Consider the following 24,835-nt stretch of genomic DNA (forward strand, 5'->3'; position numbering starts at 1 on the left):
CCTACTCAAACCTTCTTTCACATAACAAACCAGCCAATAATACACATTTATGCAATAACCAACTCTGCGAGTGCCCCTTCAAGTCACGCACAGGGAAGACAAGCAGAGCTTTTCACTAAAAGCTCACTTATTCTCGTTCACTCTAAGGAACCAGCACAAATTCTTGCCTCAAAACAGAATGTTGCCCTTGCGGAAGGAGATGCAGGTTTACCTCACACAACTGAAAGCCAGGCTCTGCAGCGCTGGGGAGACCTGAGAGCCAGCCTCCTGGGCAGCCGGCTTGTTCTCCCAGGGGTCTCCGTTAGAAGCGCTTTTTGCATGTGGGTGAGGAGCAAGGATGGGCACTGGCTGTTACTGCCAGGCCCTGTGCAGTGAGCCGAGGTTTTTGTGGAAGGAATACTGAGCTTGATCTGGATGCCAGGTCCCCTTCCTCTTTTTCTCAGCGGTGAGTTCTGTCTGCATCCTGTCTCCCTATGCTAGGAGGTCTGTGCTCACAACTAAATCACAGCAGTGTCAGTGACACAATAGCCTGGAGACGAGAACACGAGTGGGAGAGCCCCCATATGGGGTGTGTGCCAGCTTAGGTGTAGGATGAGTATGAAAGAATGAGCCATCCTCATCGGACTTTTTCAACTGATTTTAGGAAAAGGGTGACTCGGGGAAATGAAAGACTGCGTATTTTCCATCAGTGTAGTAGGCCGTTTTTTTTCCTGCTGGTTTTATTTTCTATTCACATAGATCTGAGAAATCATACACGGTGTCAAACAGAACCTGGGGGCGCTGCATGAATGGAATGAAACTACCCCATGAATGCTGAGCAACATCAGGAAATCAACACCTTGGCGGGGCTGGCTGGGGGCCAGTGTGAAGAAGCTGTCGAGGATAGCCTGTGTACTCTGTAAGCTAGAGAGAGTCCCAGGTGGGGTCCTGATGGCAGGAGAAACATGGATGGTGCATGAACTTTAACTAAATCCTGGTCTTGGCACCCCTCCACCGAGGACTCAGAAACATTCCTCGTGTGCAAATTCCTCCCCAAACATCTCTACGCTGCCTCAACCCAAGCAGTATTGGTCAGAGTCAACTGAGCTCTATTTAAGGAGTAATGATTTCTTCAGACACCGAAGCCCTTTATGATCACACTGGAAGATGCTTTAAAGAGCTATGCTTTCCATTCCCATTCGGTGGCAAGTCTCACTAAGCGCCTCTACTGGATGGAATTTCTTATTATATATCCAGGCTCCGTGGGCAGCATTTGGATTATATGAGAGCCCTTAGCATCAAAATGTGTCTACATGACAACTGCGTCTATACTTGCCTCCCTTCCTTTGATGGCAATGGGACATGCATGGGAACAGCAGAGGTTCATTTTATATAGTCTCGCTGTCCTAGAAGAGTGCTAATTTGGTTTGCAATCATAGTTTCTACTTACATGCTGGGGCAGTATATATATTTAAAACAAACCAAAAACAACAACCCTGGTTACCGTCCCTCTGCCCCCAAACCAGTGTCCACCAAACCTGGGTTTGACCTCCTTCTGTCCCAGGTAACCCTGTGGGGTAGGCAGAGAGTCTTCTTTGTTTGGCTTGTGGAAATGTTTGGAGGGCTCAACCCAGGACCACGACAGACCCTCTCCACCCAGCCCTCTCTCCTGAAACCTATGTCCCTGAAGCATCCCCCTTACCCGGCAGGATTCCAGGAAGTCCAAGGTAGGCAGAAGGTCACAGCAATGATTCCATTGGTGTACCTCTTGCCCTTAAGAGGTAAAGCTCACACAGAAGGTTGATGCCCCTCTTCAGATAGATACTATAAATATATTAGAGCTATCCCTGAAAAGATGCATGTGTATTTATATATATATATAATTTTATATATATGGTATTTCTTTGTTTGTGTATAGGTGTGTATTACTCTATAGGTGTGGAAGGGGAGGTATAGTACAGGAACAGGCGGTGTGCTCATGTGCATCTATTTATACTCTGTATATCGTATAGGTATACACGCAGCTCTGTCCTTGTTTGCATCATTGCCGAGAATGTACCTCCGACCAGCGAGGAGTACCTGTCAGTGGTGAGTGCAGAGAAGCCTCGGATGGACAGTTCCCTCTGCCTCTCGCATGAAGCCATTGCAGCAGGCCAGGGTGGCAGCAGCCTGTGAAGCGGCAGGTCCTTGTGGGTCCACCCCTCCTCACGTCCACATGGAGGGACCCGCCACATGCCCGGGCTGGGTGCCCGCTGCCTCTTCTCCAGACATCAGGGAGTCTAGAACCCAGAGCGGGGTGGGGGGCCCACCCGGGCTGCTGGTTCAAGATATGGCTTTCCCTCTAGATGGAGATCGGGCACATGAGAATCCGGTTTTCGAGGAGGACGCTGAGCACGAGGAACACGAAGTAGAGGCCGAACATGATGAAGCCCAGCACTTTGTTCATCCGCCACTTGCAGAGGGCGATGGAGAGGATGACGAAGAGCAGCATGATGAAGAGCAGGACGATGGCACAGAAGAGGCCATTGCTGCTCACGGCCACCGGCCGGAAACCTGTGAATCATGGTGTACAGGAGCCAGGGCAGCGGGAGCCTGCGGGCGAGAGGACAGGGTTGGCAGGGGGCAGGCAGACAGGGTGAAGGAGGCAGGTGAGGTTACCTTAGCTTCGTGGAATCTATACTGGGAAAGGGGTGTCTTGTTAGGCTCACTATGACTTGGGCATGGCTGGCCTGGAAGTCACAAAGGAAGTCAGGCGAGTTTTAAAAACCTTTATCTACGTCCCCACCGAATGAGGGAGCATGGAGAGAAGGTGTTCTCCAGTTGGATCCGATCAAAGACATGACTGCGGCAGGTGGTTTCTGAATTGGTTTTGAAATAATCATCCCTAGTTGAGATGGAAATGTCACTCTCAGACCTCCAGGGGTGACCTGGAGCATTCGGGTGAGAGGAGGAGAAGACGAATGGAGAAAAGATATGGAAATCAGCAGTGAAGATGGAAAAGTTATTCTTTCTAAATGGAGAGAGAAATGGCAATGACTTAATTAACAACCTAAAAAGCTAGTGAAAATGAATGCTGATGGTGGGGCCAATGCCATGGAGCTGCCTGAAGTTTATGTTGGAAAAGATGGGACACCCTTTTCACTAAAAATGACCTTTCTGAAAGCTCTGAGGAAGACAGTATCTTACATCCGTGATGTGATTTAAAAAAACTTTATTATGGATTTTTATCACTGTTCTCTCCTTTTGCATTTGGCTTAACATATGGAAACATCTTTTGTTTCCTAACCAGAATGGCGACTCTGAAGACAGGAGAGGAGCTAGCTGCCAGGTGCACCACGAGAGTGGGCTAGGCCCCTCTGGAGGGAACATGGCTGGAAACGTGGGACTCCGGGGAAACGGAACCCTGCCACCCAGGGGCTGAGCCCTCTGCACAGCCTAGGGCTCAGGGAGGTTCCGTTTCGGCCTGGCCTCAGCTGTGTGGAAGAGGCAGCACCCTCTCCAAACACAACGCTCTCCAAAGGAGAAGCACGGAGCTTGAAAGAAACAATGAGCAAAGGGACAGTGAGATTACACCCGTCTCCTCTGCTGGAGAGAGTGCATGTGAAGGTAGAGGCCATACGTATGTATCTTTGAACTCCCAGAGCCTGGCACATGCGGGCCCCCATCCAGGAACATGTGTTAACCTGGGCCACGCTGAAGTGGTGGATAACTGCCTCATGGTGATCATTTATAGGCACTTTGCTCACAAGAACCTGTCTAGGAGGTGCTTACTTCAGTGGAGATGTCAGGAGGGGAGGGTTCCACTCAGCCACTGCAGGGAATGGGGGCAATTCCAGTTCTCAGCAGGAGGGGGCACCCCGGCAACCTGCGATCAGCAATGGGAAGTCAGCAAAGGGGAGGGGAGTGCTGGTGTTGATGATACCAAAACCTCTCCTGGGACTTGCCCTGGGCAATTCTATTTACACACTTTCCATAGCTTGTTAAGACTCTCTCTCTCTCTCTCTCTCTCTCTCTCTCTCTCTCTCTCTCACACACACACACACACACTCAGAGTAGTTCTGGTAAAGAGGTGGTCAATGGCACCACAAATAGGCAAAAACCCTTTGGGAAAAATGACATTTTTCATACCTTTGACCTATCAGTTCTATTGTCCGGGATGGAGCATAGTGAATAATTCAAAATGCAGATATAACTTTATCCAGAAAAATGATAATTTGTGTTATTTTGAGTAGTGAAAAACTGGGTATACCTTAAATCTCTAATAATAGGGAACTTGTTAAGTAGTGATGAATTATCAGTGATTTATATTTATGCTTTATATGTATTGTCTAAATCCTTTCCATGAATATGTAATAATCTTAAGTAAAAAGAAAATAAAAGCAAGACTATGAACTTTTACCAAAACATTGTAAATTGGTATAAACTCTTGGGAAAGACTTTTGGGAAAATATACATCAATAGCCATTAAGATGCTCACAATCTTTAACTCATCAATATTTCTTGAAAGAATTTATCCTATTTAAAATGATTAAAAGAGGAGTTTTTTTCTGCATAAAACGGTTCATAATAGCAGGAAATTAGAAAATATAGAAAGGCCTTACTAAAGGATAATGGTTAAACTGAAAAGCAACAGCATGGGATATTTTAGAGCCATAAAATGTTAATTATGAGAGCTATGAAGAAGCTTAGAAAAATGGTTGATTTAGTAATTTGCTAATAGATGCCTACCCCATGCCAGGCATAAATGCCTTTAAAATGGAAAAAGAAAAGCCCTCTAAGAAGATAAAACTGAATATTCCCTAAGAAAACTGCGAAATATTTGGAAGAAAACATACAAAAGCTAATGTTGTTCTTGGGTTACTACTGGATTAGGGGTGATTTTTCTTTCAACTTTCATTTGTTACTAAATATACAATTTAAGAACTATGAACAAAAAACATTTTGCGATTTCCTAGAATATTTATTTTTAAAAAACTTGACAAATATGACTTAGAACACTTGTAATTTTCCCCAGTTTTTAGGATTTTCTCTTTTATACTATAGGACATTTTGTTTTCCTTTTTACAAGAGATTGGCCAAGGAAACTACTTCAGTGTAGGTAGCGGAACTGAGAAATACTATTTATATTAGGGATAACCTTCCTTTGAAACATACACCTTTCAAGGTATCTGCCTGTCCGTCTGTCCGTCCATCCATCCATCCATCCATCCATCCTGCAAACATTTGTCCAGCCACTACTATGCATTAGGCAATGTATTAGGCTTTGGTGAGTTCTTGCTCTTGGGGAGTTCAGTTTAGCAGGCAGACTGATGTACATGACCATGACAAGAGTTCAGGCCCAAGAGAATCAGAGAAGCCCTTATTTTAGTTGACATTGGAAGGATAAGTTGGAGTTTTCCAGGCAGGGAGGGCTCTTGAGTGACAGGGGCCAGTCAAGAAAGGAAGTATGGCAGGAGAGGGCGCCTTTGGAACTTAAAGGTGGTTTAGACAGTGGAAGCTCAAAGCAGGATTTATGTACAGATAGTCTACATTTGAAAGCACAGACTCTTCAAATCCCAGCTACCTCTTTTACTATGAACTCTGCACCCTTCAGTTTCCTTATCTGAAAAACAAGGATGATAAAATACCTTATGAATCTCTGTGTGGGTTAACTGGGTAAAAATGTATGTACAATGCACATTGTAGACACTGAATGAAAAATTACTGTCATATATATTAGGTGATGGAGAGGTGTAAGAGAGAACAATATCAAAAATGTTCAATGAGAGAGCAGATCCATTTTAGCGAGTTTCCAGATTCAAGTGTCAAGAGCCCAGTTCTCCTGGGTATACAGGAGAACACCCCATGTTTGACTTTCTCAGGGGGCTGCCACTGAAGGCTATTCATCAGACTAACTTTACTTTTGACTGTTACATGAAATGACAGAAGTAACAGCACCCCTCCCCAGTGTGAGCCACTTCAGAGGTTATTCCCATTGAGAACTCCAGTCTGCTGAATTGTAAGAACAGATCTCATCTTCTGACTTTCAAAACACCTAGCACAGATAAACAAATGATAATGCGAACCTGCTAGCCCTTTCCAAGGAAGGAGATGAGATATTTTTGCCGGGTCTCTGTTTGTTCCAATCTGCTTTATAATCCAAATCTTACCTGAGATCTATAGGGACTTTATTTAGAATTAGAATATGAAAAAACATATAGTGAAACTACTAGATCATCTCAGACATGCCTGCCTATTGAATAATCACATAACATGTAGCCAATGCAATCACAGAAGTGAAATTCTCTTAAAATACTTCCTACAACTTTCACTCCGTATGCAGGTATGTGTTTCTGCCTGTCTAGGGATAACTTATTCCTCATTAAGTTTTCTGAAAATGAAAAATGGAATTGGTGACACCAAATGGTACTCTGAGTCTTTACTTCCTATTCACATCGGTTAGTGTTGGGTTCAGAGATCCTGGTCATGTCTTCACAGAAGCAAAGACAGCGATGAAGCTGATGTGCATCTTTATAGAACTGTCTCTACTTACCCTACGGTGATGTCAAAAATGTTGCTTCCGACAGAGCTGGATACAGCCATGTCCCCAAGCCCCTTCCGGGCCACTATGACACTGGTGATAAGATCAGGGATGGAGGTCCCAGCAGCCAAGATGGTCAGACCCATAATCTCCTCACTAATGCCAATTGTCTCTCCCACCTAAAAGTGATGACAGGGACAAACATGTGAGAGTTTGTAGTCACAAAACCATTCAAACCACATACATTTCAATGCAACACCCTTTTAATGAGTTCCTCCTCTGGGCTGTGCTGAGCACTGAAATGATAAAGAGGAATGAGCTACAATCATTGCCATAGAGTTTATTTGTTAATGATACTCAGACCCAAGAGATTGGGAATATTCACATAAGGTTTAGATAGATAATCTCAAAAAAGGCTACACAGGGAAGTCTTTATATGGTTTACTAAGACTGGGCAGAGGAAGCAGAAAATAGTTTAAAAAAACAACTGGTCAGTGCCTGGCAATGGCACCAAATTCTGTGGCAGATGTCCTTGGATTTACCACTGAAGGTTAAAGAGTTACATCCAGCACCCTCACGTTTCCTGAACATATCCTAGTGTCCATAACACTTAAAACTACCATTTCCAGAGGAAACTTTCTGGCTGATTTTGCTTTGATAATATAGAACATATAGTGAAGTGAAACATATAGTGAAATCAGCAAGGCAGCAATGAAGAAACTGTCGTTTAGGGAATCAGAGGACCTGATCTACAGGCTGGCATTTAAGTACTTGACCTATTGCTAAATGAATGCATTGTGCAATGTGCTTGATCCTCCCTTTCTTATCTACGTATAAAGTGGTGAGGGTCATACCCACCTTCAAGGTAGTTGTGAGGACTAAGTGATAATTTGTGGAAAAGCCCTTAGTAAATGGCACACATTATTGAAAGGCCAGGGGAGCAATTATACTTTCTTTTGGTCTTGACTTTTACAGACTGAGGAGTTTGATCATGCATAGTTGGTCTAGCCCAGTGGTCGGCAAACTCATTAGTCAACAGAGCCAAATACCAACAGTACAACGATTGAAATTTCTTTTGAGAGCCAAAATTTTTAAACTTAAACTATATAGGTAGGTACATTGTTATTAACTTAATTAGGGTACTCCTAAGCTGGCCTTTGCTAAAAACGTCCTCAATCTGATTGAGGTATGTTCGCTGAGGTCGACCCCTTCCAGCTCTCCCATCTACACTCGTCTTGTATACTTGTTTTGTCTATCTCCTTTCGTTCATCCTCTCTATATGTCCAAACCATCTCAACATACCTTTCTCAATCCTTGACACTATATCTTCTTTCACTCCACAATGTTCCCTAAAATTAACTTAATAAACTTTACTTAAAGTTTTAAGTCAACTTCGCACTGTACGTGCGCACCTGCACGTGGTATTTTTGTGGAAGAGCCACACTCAAGGGGACAAAGAGCCGCATGTGGCTCGCGAGCTGCGGTTTGCCGACCACTGGTCTAGCCCAAGCATGTCAAACTCGAGGCCTACATGTGGCCCACAATGAATATTTTTGCGGACCAGCCAATATAACGGTATGTAAGAAACGTTTTAATAAAAATTTGGTAAATTAATTTTTACAATATCCTGTTATACATAATTAATAATGAACTACAACATTCGCTAATGACTGATTTCTATAATCGTGTTGCATTCATTTCACTTATGCACCTTACACACAGGCGCATCATTTCTCTCCACTAATACTAGCAGCGAATATTTTAGCAGCCGATTGCCACATCATTAGTCTTGTACTGACTTGTTTGGTGTGTGCAACAGGAAATATTTTGCTTTCGGAGAACAAGAAAAATAGGTTTATTTGTGTTATGCTTATTAATTTGTGCAGTTATATTCAGTGTCTGGTAGTTAATTTTCAAGAAAAAAATTAATTTTTATTAAAATGTTCTATTATTTTATGTTAACAATAACTCATTTATCTCAGCCCTTTGTATTCAGCATGTCTCTATCAAAATAAACCTATGTTTCTATGAAAATTGAAGCTTTTGGTTTTTTTGCAGCCCACATAAACTTAAACCTTGTTTATTTGGCCCATGTTAGCCTTTGAGTTTGACATGCTTGGTCTAGCCTCACATGGAAGCTCCTCCATTCTCTTGAGCAACTTGTTTGTCTTTTGGGGACTTTGAAAAACTTCATATATTTTCTGAAGTTGGTGAACTGAAAACCTTTAAGATAATGCTTTCAACTTGGTTTCCAACAGCCTACCTGATGATGTCCACAAGTTTTGAAAAAAACTTAAAGGACCGAAGTAGGATGTAAGTTTAAAGATTTTCAGGGACTAGAATAAGCACATTGCTAAATCCCTCTTTTGACTTATAAGTGATAGCTTAGTTCTCACTAGCTTTAAAGCATAGTTGGGAGTTATTTTTATTTTGCTGGTCATGCCTGCTTCAGAGACTGGTGAGTAGCACTAGTCTGCCCTGTCCTCATGGTGCACAAATTCCTGGCTCCCATGAGAAAGGAAGCTCCATGCACAAAGGGTGGTTGCCTTATTGCTATGGCCTCCCTATTACTCAGAGCACAGCTTGCATATCTGCTGAATAAACAAAGCAAGCTGCATACATAGGTGATTTTACTAGCATGTTTTTCTTTTTTAAAAAAAATCTTTATTGTTGAAAGTATTTCATAAGTCCCCTTTTTAGCATGTCTTTCACTGATTCTTCTAGAAAAACTTAAGTGCCCTATTTGAGCAAAATGTTCTCCTTGATGACTTACCTTTTTTGTTAGATTTGGAGTGAAACATTTTCAAAGAAGCTGACTAAATGGTTGTCACCCTCAATAAGTTCCCATCTATTTAATATGCTTAATAATTTAACTTCTTAGAGGGAGTTCTCAAGCGGTGACTATTTCAAAATCAATTTATATTTGGAGTTTGAATGCCAGTGCAGACAGAAAAATGCAGGAATTAGAGTGGTGGTGTGGTTAAGAGTGTCGCCTTGGGATACAAAGAACTCTGTGTGCAAATCCTAGCCTATCACTCCTAGTACAACTAGCCAGCTTCCCTGAGGCTCAGTTTTTCCCATCTGTGAAATGGGGTTAATAACATCCACCTTAGAGTTGTGATAATTATATGTGATGATGCTTATAAAGCAAATAACACATCGTCAGATGTAAAGTAAATGTTCCATAAATATGAGCTATGATAACTCAGACATTATTCCTTTCCCTCTCCCATTTATCAATGTACAGCCAGCAGAAGCAGAAGTTGGTTTAGTGGGGTCAGTCCACAGTGTAGGAAATCACACGAATAATGAAGAATTTTCATTGTTCATCAAACCTCCGATGAATCTGTGTGGCTCTAGAAACACTTTTACTGAAGGAGAATTTCTACTTAAGCTCGTTTTGAGTGAATTTCACTGAAGGGACTTCTGGCTGCCCAGAGGCAAGGTGATGGGTGCATGGATGGGACAGCATCCAGATCACTTCGGGGAGCATCAGAGAAAGTTAGAGCTAAAAAGAACACCAGGAGCCTTTTGGGGGGCGTATTTCCTTGATTTTTAATAGCAAATGATAGAAGCACTCAGAATCCAAACCCCGTGCTGTTCCTAATATTCTGTGATGCAGTTCCCTTTCTTGGTTTAAGGAGGATTTGCAAAAATGTCATATTGGCTAAACAGAGACATAGAGTCCTAGTTGACTTTTAGAATTAACTTTTCATACTAGATGCAGTATAGATTTTAACCACAGGTTTTCATCACCCATGAAATCTACTAAGAAAAAGATACACGACGCAAAAACTATGTAAAAAGAACAAATACAAAGGGAAATATGCATAAAGCATATGTGGCCAAATAGTAGTCAAATAAGGGTATCAAATAGGATTTATTATTGGTAAAACTGTGGATACCAAAACAGTTGAGCACTAAGTGGTGTTCTTGCTATTTTTATAGCTTTTAGAGTTCAAAAGTACAAACATTAGAATTTGAGCTACACTTCTCAGAACAGAGTCTGCTATTGTGATCAGCTGTGTGGATGTTTTGAAAGAGAAACACATTTCTATGGGAGGAAAGAAAGAGAAACTTCTCATCTATTATTGGAAAGCGAGGCTTCTCTTTACATTTCTGGGACTTTCTGTAATTATTATTGTTCCAGGCATTTTGTTTATGTTTTTCTACAAGAGAATGAAAAGGAAAGAAGCTTGTGGAGTAAAGATGAGCATTGAAAAGAAAATGGTGAAAGCCTGTACAATAATGTTTTCTAGGATGGCAAAGAGAAGTAGCTATAAAACAACGTATTCCAGCAAGTGAAAAACCCCGCTTTTTCATTATCAGTGCATGAAAGAATAAAAATGATTATTAGGAAAAGCCATCATTTTAGCTGGAAATCTGAAGGCTGAGAAGCAGCCCACCTCTGCAGTAATTTTTTTTGCCAGGAATTGGTAGCAAGTGTCTCTCAATGAATATGGAAAATAATGACTTAGGGGCAAAAAGAACTTCTTCAGGGGACGCTGATTTTGAGGAAATATCCAAGAAGAATAATCTGAAGTCAAATGTCATTAAGATAACTATGATAGTAATAATATAAAATACCTTGTAGGAATAACTTTGGGTATATCAGCCAATATTTTCAGTAAATTTTGTTAGTGATTCCCTAAATTACTTTAAAAAAAAATCCTCACCTGAGGATATTTTTTCCATTGATTTTTAGAGAAAATGGAAGGGAGGGGAGAGGGAAAGGGAGAAGGAGAGAGGAAGGCAGGGAAGGAAGGAGTAAAGGAGGGAAGGAGGGAGGCAGAAAGAGAGAGAGAAAGAGAAAGAGAGAAAGAAACATAGATGTGAGAGATCGACTGCCTCCTGCATGTGCCCCAATCAGGGCCAGGGATCGAACCTGCAACACAGGTACGTGCCCTTGATGAGGAATCGAACCCGAGACCCTTCTGTGTGTGGGCCGTTGCTCTAACCACTGCTCATGGCATAATTCCTTTTCATTCCCAAGAAGAAACTCTATACCTATTATCAGTCTCTCCCCATTTTCCCTTCTCCTTCTCCAAACCAAGGCATCCATTAACCTACTTTCTGTCTCTATAGATTTGACTATTTTTTTACATTTCATATAAATGGAGTCACATAACACATGATCTTTGGTGACTGGCTTTTCTTCACTTAGCATAAAATTTAGAGGTTCATTCACATTGTAACATGTATCAATACTTCATTCCTTTTTACTGTGGAATATTATTCCATCACATAGATAGATCACATTTTACTTATCTGTTCATCAGTTGATGGACATCTGGGTTGTTTACAGTTTGGGCTATTGTGAATAATACTGCTATGGATATGTGTGTACACATTTTTGTGTAGATGTTCTCTTTTCTCTTGGGTATACATCAAGAGTGGAATCACTGATCATATGGTAACTCTATACTTAAAATTTTGTGGAGCTGCCAAACTGCTCTTTAAGGTGACTGCACTATTTTACATTCTTACCAACAATATAAAAGGGTTCCAATTTCTACACAGTCTTCCTAACACTTGTTTTGGGCTGTCTTTTTAATTACATCCATCCATCTTAGTGACTGTGAAGTGGTATCTCATTGTGGTTTCGATTTGCAGTTCTCTAAGGAATAATGATGTTGAGCATCTTTTCTTGTGTTTATTAGCCATTTGCATATCTTCTTTGGTGACATAGCTATTCAAATCTTTCACCCATTTTAAAATTAGGATGCAGTATGCTTGCCTTCTTATTATTGAGCTTTAGGGGATTTTTATACTAGTATATCCTGGATACAGTGCTTTATCAGGTATATAGGTTTGAAAATAGGTTCTAATCTAAATTCATTTATTTTGCCATATGGAAACCCAGTTATTCCAGCACCATTTGTTGAGATATCTTTCCATATATGTTCTTGAAGGAATGTATTTCCTTATTTCAAATTGCTATATTTTACTTATGTTTAAAAGTATAATAATGTGAAGGCTAATATAATAATAAAACAAAGTGGGTAGTTTGTAATTTAGGTAATTTATAATTGAGATTAAAAGCATAAGTTCTGGAGTTTCAGAGCAGGGGTTAGAATCTCAGGTCTGCTATTTACTACCTATATGATCCTGGGCAATTTTCTTATGAGCTTTAAGCTTAACTCTTTTAACTGTAAACTGTGAATAATAATAGTTCCTTCCTCATAGGATTTGTACTTATGGACAAATTGTCAAGGGTTATTGTCAAGATTATAAGGACAAAGAGATGTGAGTTGCCTGGCACACAGTACACAATCAATAATGGTTACCACTATTTTCTCTTCTTTCGCATCTCATTCTTTCATTCATGTGTTAAAACAAACACTTACTGAGAGTTTAGTCTTGTGATAGGCATTATGACTGGTCTTTTCCCAAGAGCCAATGGAACTGCCTTATGACCCAGCGATTCCACTTCTGGGTCTATATCCAAAGGAACCCAAAACACTAATTCGAAAGAATATATGTACTCCTATGTTCACTGCAGCATTATTTACAATAGCCAAGATATGGAAGCAACCCAAGAGCCCATCAATAGAAGAGTGGATAAAAAAGCTGTAGTGTATATATAAAATGGAACATTACTTGGACATAAAAAAATTAAAAAGAAATCTTACCATTTGTGACAACATGGAAGGACCTAGAGGGTATTATGCTAAGTGAAATAAGTCAGTCAGAAAAAGACAAATATCATATGATTTCACTTACATGTGGAATCTAAAGAACAATATAAATGAGCAAACAAAACAGAAACAGACTCATAGGTACAAAGAACAGACTGATGGCTGCAAGAGGCAAGAGGGTGTTGGGGGCCTGGGTGAAAAAGGTGAAGGGATTAAGAAGTACAAATTGGTAGTTACAAAATAGTCATGGGATGTAATACACAGCATGGGAATATAGTAGATAATATTATAATAACTGTGTACAGTGCCAGGTGATTACTAGAAATATGATGGGGAATACTTTGTGAAGTATATGATTGTATACCTGAAACTAATACAAAATAATACTGAACATCAACTGTAATTGAAAAAAAGAAAGGCTGGCCCTAGCTGGTTTAGCTCAGTGGACAGAGTGTTGGCCCACAGACTGAAGGGTCCTGGGTTTGATTCTGGTCCAGGGCATGGCCCTGGTCGGGGCATGAGTGGGAGGCAACCAATCAATGTGTCTCTCTCACATCGATGTTTCTCTTTGTCTCTCCCCCTCCCTTCTACTCTCTCTAAAAATCAATGGGTGAGGATCAACAAAAAAAGAAGGCTGGTTAACTCCCGAAGAGAAAGTAAGTGCTACTGAGTCAGGCAAAACCTCAACATCCCAATGGAGTACTACACGGCCGTAAGAAAGAATGAAATAGCGCCATTTACAACAACATGGATGGACCTTGAGAACATTATGCGAAGTGAAATAAGTCAAACAGAGAAAGCTAAGAAGTATATGGTTTAACTCATATGTGGAATATAAAACTGAAACTTATGTACACAAACAGAGTGTGGTGGTTGCCAGAGGGAGGGGGAGTGGGGGAAGAAGGGGGTCTTAATATGAGGTGACAGGAGAGGATTTGACTTTGGGTGGTGGGCACATGGTCCTATATACAGATTTTGTAAATTAGTAATCCACACATATAACCTATTTGTTCATAATGTCACCCCAATAAAATTAAAATAATAATAATAAAAAATCAATGAGTGAGGATTAATTAAAAAAAAAAAAAAAGGAAGGCCGGTTAACTCCTGAAGAGAAAGTAAGGGCTACCGAGTCAGGCAGAACCTCAACATCCCTCCCAGGCCTGAGCTGGCTTGGTTTCAGGCTGCAGAGGGCAAGAAGCAGCTCGGTTTGCCTTCCTCCCTCCACATGCCTGACCGGAGCTTTCTGACTTCACGCTCCAGGGAAAGGCCAGGAGACACGGGAAAGTTAAGTGGGGTAAATTCCTTTAGTCCTGGAATATTTAAGTTGTCTCGTCAGACACAATACTGCTGTGACAGTCTCAGAAAGCAAACACACTGATTAACAACTTAGCAACACCAGGCAGATGGCGCCACGGTCAAGGTCTTACCTGGTGTGCCCACCAGACCATTAAGTAAGAGAATATTGCGATCCAGGTGATGGCGCCGAAGAACGTGATGGGGAAAAACTTCCTTGCTGACTGAAAGAGAACCAGGGAGAGGCGAGAGCGTCAGTTCTATCAACTGAGTGGATCTGATAGTCCACAGCTAAATCCACCGATGCAGCTGGCCGTCTTGGTAGGGTTGGCAATCAAAAGGCCCTGACCACCCCTGGGCAAGCTGGGACAGTAAGATTCTGGGGAATGTGAACTTGATTAGAGCCAAATCACTGCAAAGCTAGTGCCTGAGATGGAACTCTCCTGAAGAGAATGTCTTCTGCTGCTGGATGCTCAGATGCCCTTCCCAAGGCCTGGTTTCTCAGCCTCGCCTTCAACCTATTAACTACCCCACATCCTCCCTCCCTCTCCTGCTCCCTTTTCTTCCTCCCGCTCAAGTTCATCAGAATCAGTTTCTATTACTTCAACCCATGCATCATAATAATCCACATACCACAAAACCTATGGGATTAATTACATTTTACAAGAAACAGGAAGAATTCAAAAACAGAGTGGCTCATCTTACAGTCCCACGAGTGGTTAGGAAAAGCCACACAGAAAAAGCCATCACCACGGTTTCTATAGATCCCTGATCATGGCCAGTCAGGGACATTTGAACCACTCATAGGGACAGGAACATACAGATGCCCAACTGTATGACTCTCCTTGGGGTTGGCAGAGTGGACACTCCTGGGATGTTTTCCATCTTTAATTATGTCCATTTCTGTCTCTACCGCTGGACTTTGTGCAACCTCAGGCTTACGGTACAAGCACTTTAAAAAAAACTCTTTATTGTTGAAAGTATTACATAGGTCCCCCTTCCCCCCATTGTCCTCTCCCAGCTTACCCCTGCCCCCCCCAGCCTTGGCCTTCACCCCACCCCCATTGTCTGTCCATTGGTTATGCTTATATGCATACACGTTCTTTGGTTGACCTCTTATTTCCCCCTCCCCCTACCCACCCTCCCCTGCCTTCCCTCTGAGGTTTGACAGTCTGTTCGATGATCCTGTAAGTGCGAGCACTTTTAAAGTTTCCTTCAAACATCAGCTGGAATCAGACACTCAAAATGCAGTGTTTCTTACCTGACCCCACCAAAGGGAAATCCAGGCTTGCCCTATTGTTAGTGGTTTTTCTGTGGAGGCCCTTTTTGCAAAATGTTTTAAGAGCCTATCACCTATTATTGCCAAACACTTTTTATTTCAAAGCTTTCTACTTTGAGAAACAATCTATTTTTTGCTTTGATAATGCCATCCAATTTTGTCCAGAGAAATGAATCCCAGAGTTGACTGGGATGAAAGCTATCTCAGCTGTCTGAAGGGCTGACCTTGGGCAATCATGTAGAACACTTTTTGCTATGGCTTCTGAGAAATCCATTAAAAGGAAAAGATAAACTTGTGCACGGCAATCTTTTGAATATCCATAAGATGAACACAGTCTCTATCGCTCTAAACCAGGCTTATGTTCTCTTTACTAATTTCAAGTTTTCAATATGTTTTTATTGTCATTCACACAGTTCTGTTAAATTTCACAATAATCATGTCTCTCTTTGAATGATTGTGGCTTTTCTGGGGTCACTCGTTAGCTGGGCTATCGGGCAGACCAGTGGGCTTGATGAAACTGGGGAGACAGCAGGCCACAGTGAGTAGCCACAAGCTTATTCTCAAATACTGCCCCCCACCTCTACCATCTCTCAAATATTTTGGTCAAAGATTCAGACCCCTTTGGGGATATGAGCAGTTTAACAGGTTATGGGAAAAAGTAATCCATTTTTCAAAGTGATGATTGAGACATTCACTTTAAATATATTTTTTATTGTTGATAGTATTACGGATATCTCCCATTCCCCCCTTCCTCCTTATCCCTGTCCTTCTAGCTCAGTGGTTCTCAACCTTCTGGCCCTTTAAATACAGTTCCTATGTTGTGACCCAACCATAAAATTATGTTCATTGCTACTTCATAACTGTAATGTTGCTACTGTTATGAATCATAATGTAAATATCTGATATGCAGGATGGTCTTAGGTGACCCCTGTGAAAGGGTCATTCAACCGCCAAAGGGGTCGCGACCCACAGGTTGAGAACCGCTGTTCTAGCTCCTCCCCCCCTCCCAGGTCTTCACTACTCTATTGCCCGTGTCTGTGGGCTATGCATATAAGTATATAAGTTCTTTGGTTTATCTCTTCTCCTGTCTCCAACCCCACATCAAGGTATGTCAGTCTGTTTCATGCCTTCATGCTTTGGGTCTTATTTAGTTGGTCAATTCATTTTGTTCATTGGATTCCACAAATAAGTAAGATCATGTGATATTTGTCTTTCTCAGATTGGCTTATTTCACTTAGCATAATATTTTCCAGGTCCATCTATGCTGTCCCAAAGGGTAAGAGATTCCTTTCCTCATTTTTTTACAGCTGCATAGTATTCCATAGTGTAAATGGCCCACAGCTTTTTTATCCACTTATCTACTAATGGGCACCTGTGCTGTTTCCAAATCTTAGCTATTGTAAATAACGCTGCTATGAACATAGGGGTGCATATATTCTTTCTGGTTGGTGTTTTGGGGTTTTTAGGATATATTCCCAGAAGTGGGATCATTGGAGATACCCACTTTAGAAAGCAAATTCCTTTAAAACTGGGAGTTCAGCTGGATCGTGGAGACCAGATTCCCTGAGCCTCAGGATTGCCACTGCTAAGAAATCAAGTTTTCCCTGCAAAGCATTTAGCTGATTCCTCATCCTTTTCCTCTGGTCACGGTCACTGTTCCGGGATCCCAAGTGCGATGAGGGTTTCATCTCCTATGGCCCCGCTCTGACACAGGGAAGAGAAGGGTGGGGCCACACATGTGGTTGAACAGCAGTCAGTGAGCTTGATTCTGAGCATCCTGTTGAGGGGAATGGAGCACCATCTCCATACTTGATGGGATGGCACATGTACTGGGTATCCCGGGAGGGTCCTCATTTCATAGATCATTCCCTTTCCAGCTTAGCTCATTTACTAAGTATGTAGTTATTATTTTAACTTTTATAACTTTGCATGTCTGCTCATTGATATAATGTCACAACTCAGAATCAAATCATTTGAATATATTTCTCATCTAAAAAATATCCCTGAACCATAGAACATTCCCGGTCAAAAGGTAGAAAGTCAGGCATCAGACTAAGGATTTAAAGCAACTAAGTTCAAATCAGTATTAGTGAAAACCTCTCTAATTCAAAACTTGGTGCTTATGATTCTTAATCAAGAAGCCCATTAATAATGAAAGAGCACTGAAATGTACCTTGATCTAGTGTAATATTTGGGGATCATTAAAAAAGGGTTAAAAATAACTTTTTCGGGTGACTTTTCAGGTCTTCATCATTAACTTGGGGTAGGTAAACCTGGCACCTACTCTGTACCCAGGTCTTGAACGAGACATAAAATTCAAAAGTAGGTCTGTCTGACTATACAGCAGGTGTTCCCAACATCTAGGTTATAGCGACTCTTTCCAAAAGAAAAACAGGGCCAGTAACACTCAAAATATACCCAGCCACAGACACATAATCATCACCATCATTATAACACTAGCCTATGCTCTGAAAGCCAGAAAGTATAAAGAGCATCAGGGAAGTGTAGACTAGCATCCCAGCTGCGTGGCCATCTGCCGCCCCCAGCCTCCCTGTTGTCCCTGCTCTGGAAGCATCTCCCTTCGAGCATCAGCAGTTTGGCTCAGCGCTGTCCAACTGTCAAACTACCTTACCATTTCCAGACTCACAGCCCAGGTTATTCCTTCTTCTTTCATTTTTTTCCTGAACGATTCCCCTCATTTGGACTCTATGGCCTCATTCCAGGCATCACGGCTCAGCAGCACCTGGGCAGTTATTTAGTTACCGTCTCCATGGAGGGAAGAAAATAGCCCTTGCAGACAAGGGCTGCCATGTCAATTTATGGTTAGTAATGGGGGCTCATCCTGACATCTGCTGGGATGGGCCTAACGCTAATTAGCAAAAAGCAAATTGTGTCCGTGTGCCGGCCATTTTGTTCCCAATGTAATGGCTTCCTTGTATAATTGACAGCTAATGTTCTCATTAGAAGCTTTTAGTACATCAGAGTGATATTTTCTTGGCTTGCAAAACGTTGCTGAACATTAGCTCATTGCACAAATTAGCCATATCCTTACTAATTTAAACTCGACAAATACTCACTGAGCATCTACTCGGTGGAAGATTCTGGGGCGTACATATTTAACAAAGTTCTCCAAAAACAATCCTATTAAAGATTAAAAGTATGGTTTCTAGATTAATAGGATAGGCATTAAAATCCTTGCTGATGTCCGGCCAGTGTGGCTCAGTGGTTGAACGTCAACCCATGAACCAGGAGGTCACCATTCAATTCCCAGTCAAGGCACATGCCTGGGTTGCTGGCTTGATCCCTAGTAAGGGGCGTGCAGGAGGCAGCCCATCAATGTTCTGTGATGGATGTTTCTATCTCTATATACCTCTCCCTTCCTGTCTAAAAAAAAACCCAACAACCAATAAAAACATATTAAAAAAAATTCTTGCTCACCAATTACCAGTGATGTGTCCTGAGACAAATTATTTAATCTCTCTAAGCCTCAATTTCTTCATCTGTAAAATGGGGGAATAGCAATATCTAGTCAGTCTGAGGATCTCATGCACATAAAGTGTCCAGCAAAGTGCCAGGCACACAGTAAGTGCACAGATAACAATGGCCATTATTATTTGAGTATATTATCCTCATATTGTTTTTTTTTTTTAAGAGATTAGGAAATTGAAACTCAGGGAGGAGCAGGTGACTGTAGAGACCTGGAGTCTTGGCTTTACCTCTTATTAGCTGGGTGTGCTTGGACAATCACTACGCTCTCTGGGTTCAGTGGTCACTTACTCCTTGCTAGAACTGTGCTGGGCACATGGTAGACATAATAAATCTACTTGGTGAATGAATCAATGTGTGATAAAAATAGCAAAAACCTTGCTGCGTTCTCAGGTACCTTCCTAGCTCTGATGAGTCATGTTTTGATATCTCATTTGATTTACAAGAACACCCATCCTACGCCATGAAAGGATCTATCTTTTGGGTCTTTATTTCCTTTATTATTTTCAATTTTCATCAGAGACATGTTCCTCATTAAGGTTTACATTTTAGTTTTTTTTTTTAACTTTCAAAACAAAGCCACTAATTTAAGGAAACTATAAAAGTGAAGCCCAGACTAATTATCTGAGCTGGAAGCGTATATAATACAACAAACACTGTCGCATCATTTGCATATAAATGAAGTGGAAATGAAAACAAGCGGGAGTGCCATTTACTCTGAAAGTGGATGTATACGTTTTAAAAAAAAAGTCGTGTTTTCTTTGTAATTATTGTCAAGGTTTGGATGTTCATCTCCATGGGCAATTCAAAACCTACTGAGGAGGATGGAGGGGCTAAATGGTGATGGGAAACAAAACAAAACAAAAAACGACACTGAGGAGGCAGAGCTGCCAGGCCCTGAGGAGTAGCAAATGTCTACTAATTAATAATTTTTGACTTGTTCTCTCCTCTTCCTGGGTAATTTTTCAAGAGGCCCTGGGGCAGTACATGAGGAAGTAGCATGCTTCCTTTCATTTGGCATTTCCTGTATGTAAAGGGTAACCACGTAGTTCAACTTCCAAACCTGTACCCACAGTAACTGAGGACTGCCCTGGGCAAACGGGCTGTGCGGTCACTTTAAACACCGTCCTGATGGCTATCTCTTTATGCTTTCCTGAATCACAGAAGGTCACGGCTGCCCGGGAATCTAGAGGTCTTCCACCCTGTCTTTCACAGAAGAGAAAACATGAGGTCCAGAGATGAGAAGTGACTTTCTCAAGGTTGTGCTGCTCATGAGTTGCTGGGTAAAACCACCGCCGTTTACCATGGTAGAATGAGAATGCCGTGGCGTCAGCAGACCCGGGTTCAAGTCTGGCTCCTCTCACCGACACAGCTGTGCAGTCTTGCTCTGTAGTTCCATGTGGCCATGCTTTGCTCCCTGTACTCAGTTTAGAGTTCCTTAAAGGTGGGAACTGTGAATTCTGTGTCTTCATATCTCTTTTAGGGCACAAGTCTGATACTTGGCATGTAATAGGTGCTCAATAAATATTTGCTGAAGAACTCTAAAACCAATCAAATGTTCTGTGTGTGTGTGTGGGGGGGGTGGGGGGCGGGTGTGTGTGTCTCATTTCTGCTCGGGAGAGCACATAGTATACTCAGAAACAGACAGGGCACATCTAGTCCACGCCAGGGATGGCACTTGGGGCTGCAATGAGCAGACGCCCCATTGGCTAACGTGGCCCAGGCTGCAGGGGAGCGCTCTCATGCTGCCTGTACAGTGAGTGACCTGCCAGTGGTCCTGCAGAGGAGAGGGATATGTACAGCTGCATTTTTTTGCTCTGCGCCCCTGGGAATTGTAGCATCAGCCAGCATAGTCGTGCTGCTCCAGGTAACTATTGCCACAGCAGAGTCTTGACTGTTGTCCAGGAGTTGCTGGTTGAGAGCTGGATCTTCTCGAACAGCTTCCTTGTCAGCCTCCAGCTCAGACGATGCAGAGGATGAGCACCTTGCCAGCCTTTTCTCTAGGAGTCCCACCTGACCCTGAGAACCCAGAGCCTCCAGCTATTAACATGTTTTTCCCATCCCTGCACTTTTCCCAGTTGTGTGCTGACATCCTCTTATTAGCCAATCATCCTCTCCTCTGGGCTGTGCCACAGTGAGGCCTGCTGCGGGGATTTACAAAAACATGTCTCTCACTCTATTTTCCTCCCTGGGGCTGAGCAAAAGCATTGGGCTAAACGGAGAAATGGAAATACAGAGAGGACGCAAGTGAGTGTGTGGGCGCAAGTGAGCACGCACATCTCGGAAATGCCATGTGATGTGAGCCAGGAAGAAACTGCACACATCCCAGCTGCTGGGCTCTGGGTTTCCAGGAGGCCAGCCTTTGCAGAGAGCAGGTGCTCTGCTACTTGCTGCTTTAACTTTACTAGGAAACTTCTGTTGGGAGTCTGACAGGGCGTCCTTACACTAGGCCAGTGGTCAGCAAACTCATTAGTCAACAGAGCCAAATATCAACAGTACAACGATTGAAATTTCTTTTGAGAGACAAATTTTTTAAACTTAAACTATATAGGTAGGTACATTGTTATTAACTTAATTAGGGTACTCCTAAGGCTTAGGAAGAGCCACACTCTTTGTGGCTCGTGAGCCGCAGTTTGCCGACCACGGCACTAGGGGGTCCTTTCCTGGCCTGAACTTTACAAGACATGGCTCTCCAACAGGCTGTATTTTTTTATAGGTCAGGCTAATGGGACAGGGTTTTTCTTTGGTCTTTTTCAAGTGAGGAAAGTGGATCATCATAAGACTCAAGAGTTACGCTAAATTATGTTGGATTTTACCACAGTAGTCTATTCCAAATGCTTTCAGAAATAATGCTTTCAGATGTCCACCTTCTGGCATCATGAAATATGAGAAGCTCACGCTGTGTGGTCACTGGGGCCTGACACTGAATCTCAGCTCCCTCCCCTGGGAAGTGACCAGGCATGAGTTAGTTAATTTCTTTGTACCTAAGTTTCTTTCTACTTATGCCAATTATTTACACACTAGAGGCCTGGTGCACGAAATTCGTGCATGGGTAGGGTCCCTAGGCCTGGCCAGCGATCAGGGCCAATCGGGGCCTTCCTTCCCCTGGCTGCCGCTAGTACATCATAGCTAGCGATCAAACTCCCAAGGGGACAATTTGCATATTAGCCTTTTATTATATAGGATATGTATTTTTCTCATACCAGTTGTTCCTGAGATTCCACAATATGCTTTATTGAAAATACCTAGGGCAGAAGCTGATACATGATAGGTATACACTTTTGTGGAGTGAGTATGTGTCTACAAGGCTGTAATAACAAGTAGAGCCTTTTCTTCTTATTTTTCAGTAATTCCTTCACTCTTTGGGGCAATGGCCTTAGAACCCAGTTTAACAACACTGGGAGGGGGTGTTCTTTTGGTTTCATCTACATTCAGGTTGTACTTTGCTGATCATAAGATGGTATTATGTTCACAGCACCCAGTACATTACTAACTGCAGAAAAGAATATTGATGGCAGTAATGATAACAATACAGGAAGGAGATCAGACGTGCAAACATTTGTACTACATGAATGCATTTCTTTAAATTACTTTTTGAATCAAATGAGTAATCCATGGACATAAATATTCAACTAAATGTGAGTGTTCAGGGACAATGCTGTGGTGGTGTTAAAACATGTGTGCAAATGCTGTGACGCTCTTCCTCTCCAGAGTGTCATACACTCTAGGACCCGATATAGTTTAGGTAGACCTTCTGTCTCCTCACTTTTAATCAGGACAAACTATGGCTGCCTTGACCAGGAATGTGCAGCTCCACTGAGTCTACACGGCTTCTGTGACTAGTGCATCGGACACCGTGTAGCTCCTGCTTTGTGCTGCTGGAACACCTACTCTCAAAGCCTGCTCTGTATGGAAGACACCTGCCTGTCTTGAGGCCACCACACCTGAGGAAGCCCCAGTCACACGGAGAGGACACGCCTAGGCTTCCCAATAGACGATTCCGGCTGCATCCAGCCTTTGAATCATCTCTGCTCAGTTGGAGAAGCCTCCAGCCTCCAGCCATGTCACTCTTCTCAGCTGAGGCCAGAGACATGGCAGAGCGGAGACAAGCCATCGCCAATGTGCCCTATTCAAATTCCTGGAACACATGATGGTGGTTTCACACGACTAAGTTTTGGGGTGGTTTCTTATGTGGAACCAATAATGCAAACAGTCCAGATAAACTTCAGGCATCTGTAAGCATGCGCATGTACTAGTATATATGTTACCCCCTTTTCCATTTAAGACAAATAGAAGCAGACGAGGCATCCTGTCATATACTGTGCTTTCAAAGAAGGAATCGATTCAAAAAGGCTTTACTCACAGGTTTGCGGACATCAGGCAAGGTAAGCCAGAGAGGAAACACGATGGGGAGGACAATGAGGAACGTGACTTGCTTGCGGGGGTTGGGGGGCCAGGCCAGGCTGAGAGGCTGGTCATCCTCGTCGTCACCCGTTTCTGCGGTCTGCTGTGGAGAGGGAGAGAGAAACACACAAAACTGAACCGATGATCATGTCCACAGGCTGCAGGAGCCAGAGCACAGAGCAGGGCGGAGGCTCCGCGCCACTTCAGGAGTTTTCTTGGCTCATGCCAGCAGCTTCCTCCATGCATTTCTTAGGTTTGTAAGAGAGCCCCACCCGCCACAGTCTGAATTCGAGGAACAGACAATACCATGCCCCGCCATGAGGACTTCAGAACGTTCTCTTTCCTCCCTGAACACTCTTTAGCACCTCAGATGGAACTGGTCATTCACCTGGACTGGCTACAGCTGTGACCCAGGAGCTTTTCACAAGAAATCATATCTGCAGAGCAAAAGACCTGACACTCACCTTCTCCTCCTCCTCCCTTCTCCTTGAGGACAGAGCCAAAGGATTCATCATAGAAATCCTTGGGAAGAATATGAAATGGTTTTTGTTTTTGTTTTTGGTTAATCCTCCTCACCCGAGGATATTTTTCATTGATTTTGAGAGAGAGTGGAAAAAAGGGGGAGACACACACAGAGAGAAACATTGATGTGAGAGAGACATATCAATTTGGTTGCCTCACCATGCGCCTTGACCAGAATTGAATCCAGGACCCTTCAGTCCTTGGGCCGACACTCTACCCACTGAGCCAAACCGGCTAGGGCTATTAAATTTGTTAAAAAATTATTTATTGATAGATTAATAGCACTGATTTTGAGTGGGCAAATGAAAGTAACCACAGCAATAATTCAGTAACAATACTCAACTCCCTTCACTGGCCCACGGATTACTGTGCGGTTGTGAGTTTTAACCAGTTTGATCATCTCATTACTAGTAAATCCTAAACCATTTTACTTCTAGCCAAAGGCTGATTATGCAAACATGTGTCCCATCCATCCGCGGACACAGGGTTGGGAAGTCGAGCAGGACATGGAGCCTGGGGTTGTCACCTGCACGCGGCCCCAGAGCTGGGAGAACGTCAGACTTTCAGACGTGGCAGCAGGCAGCCAGGGCTTTATTCATCACCTGCTGACGTCAGCAGCTCCTGAAGTCCCGGAGCCAGAACAGACAGACGGCGGATCTGGGCCCTGGCGGGATGACCATTAGCCTGTCAGATGGGCCCCCCGAGCCTCCG

The 24,835-nt window shown here is 42.7% G+C and overlaps 1 protein-coding gene across 1 annotated transcript in view; it reads right to left on the reverse strand.

Annotated features, from left to right (window-relative positions):
* Positions 1 to 685: 685 nt before the first annotated feature.
* SLC24A2 (solute carrier family 24 member 2) overlaps positions 686 to 24,835 on the reverse strand; it is a 217,701-nt gene continuing 193,551 nt past the window's right edge. Inside the window, 5 exon segments of the mRNA XM_014463772.2 lie at positions 686 to 2,530; positions 2,532 to 2,571; positions 6,512 to 6,678; positions 14,568 to 14,657; positions 23,562 to 23,705. Coding sequence (XP_014319258.1) covers positions 2,321 to 2,530; positions 2,532 to 2,571; positions 6,512 to 6,678; positions 14,568 to 14,657; positions 23,562 to 23,705 — 651 coding nt within the window. The 3' untranslated portion in view covers positions 686 to 2,320.

Source organism: Myotis lucifugus, unplaced genomic scaffold, assembly GCF_000147115.1.
Source record: "Myotis lucifugus unplaced genomic scaffold, Myoluc2.0 scaffold_221, whole genome shotgun sequence".
In the NCBI taxonomy this organism is placed as follows: domain Eukaryota; kingdom Metazoa; phylum Chordata; class Mammalia; order Chiroptera; family Vespertilionidae; genus Myotis; species Myotis lucifugus.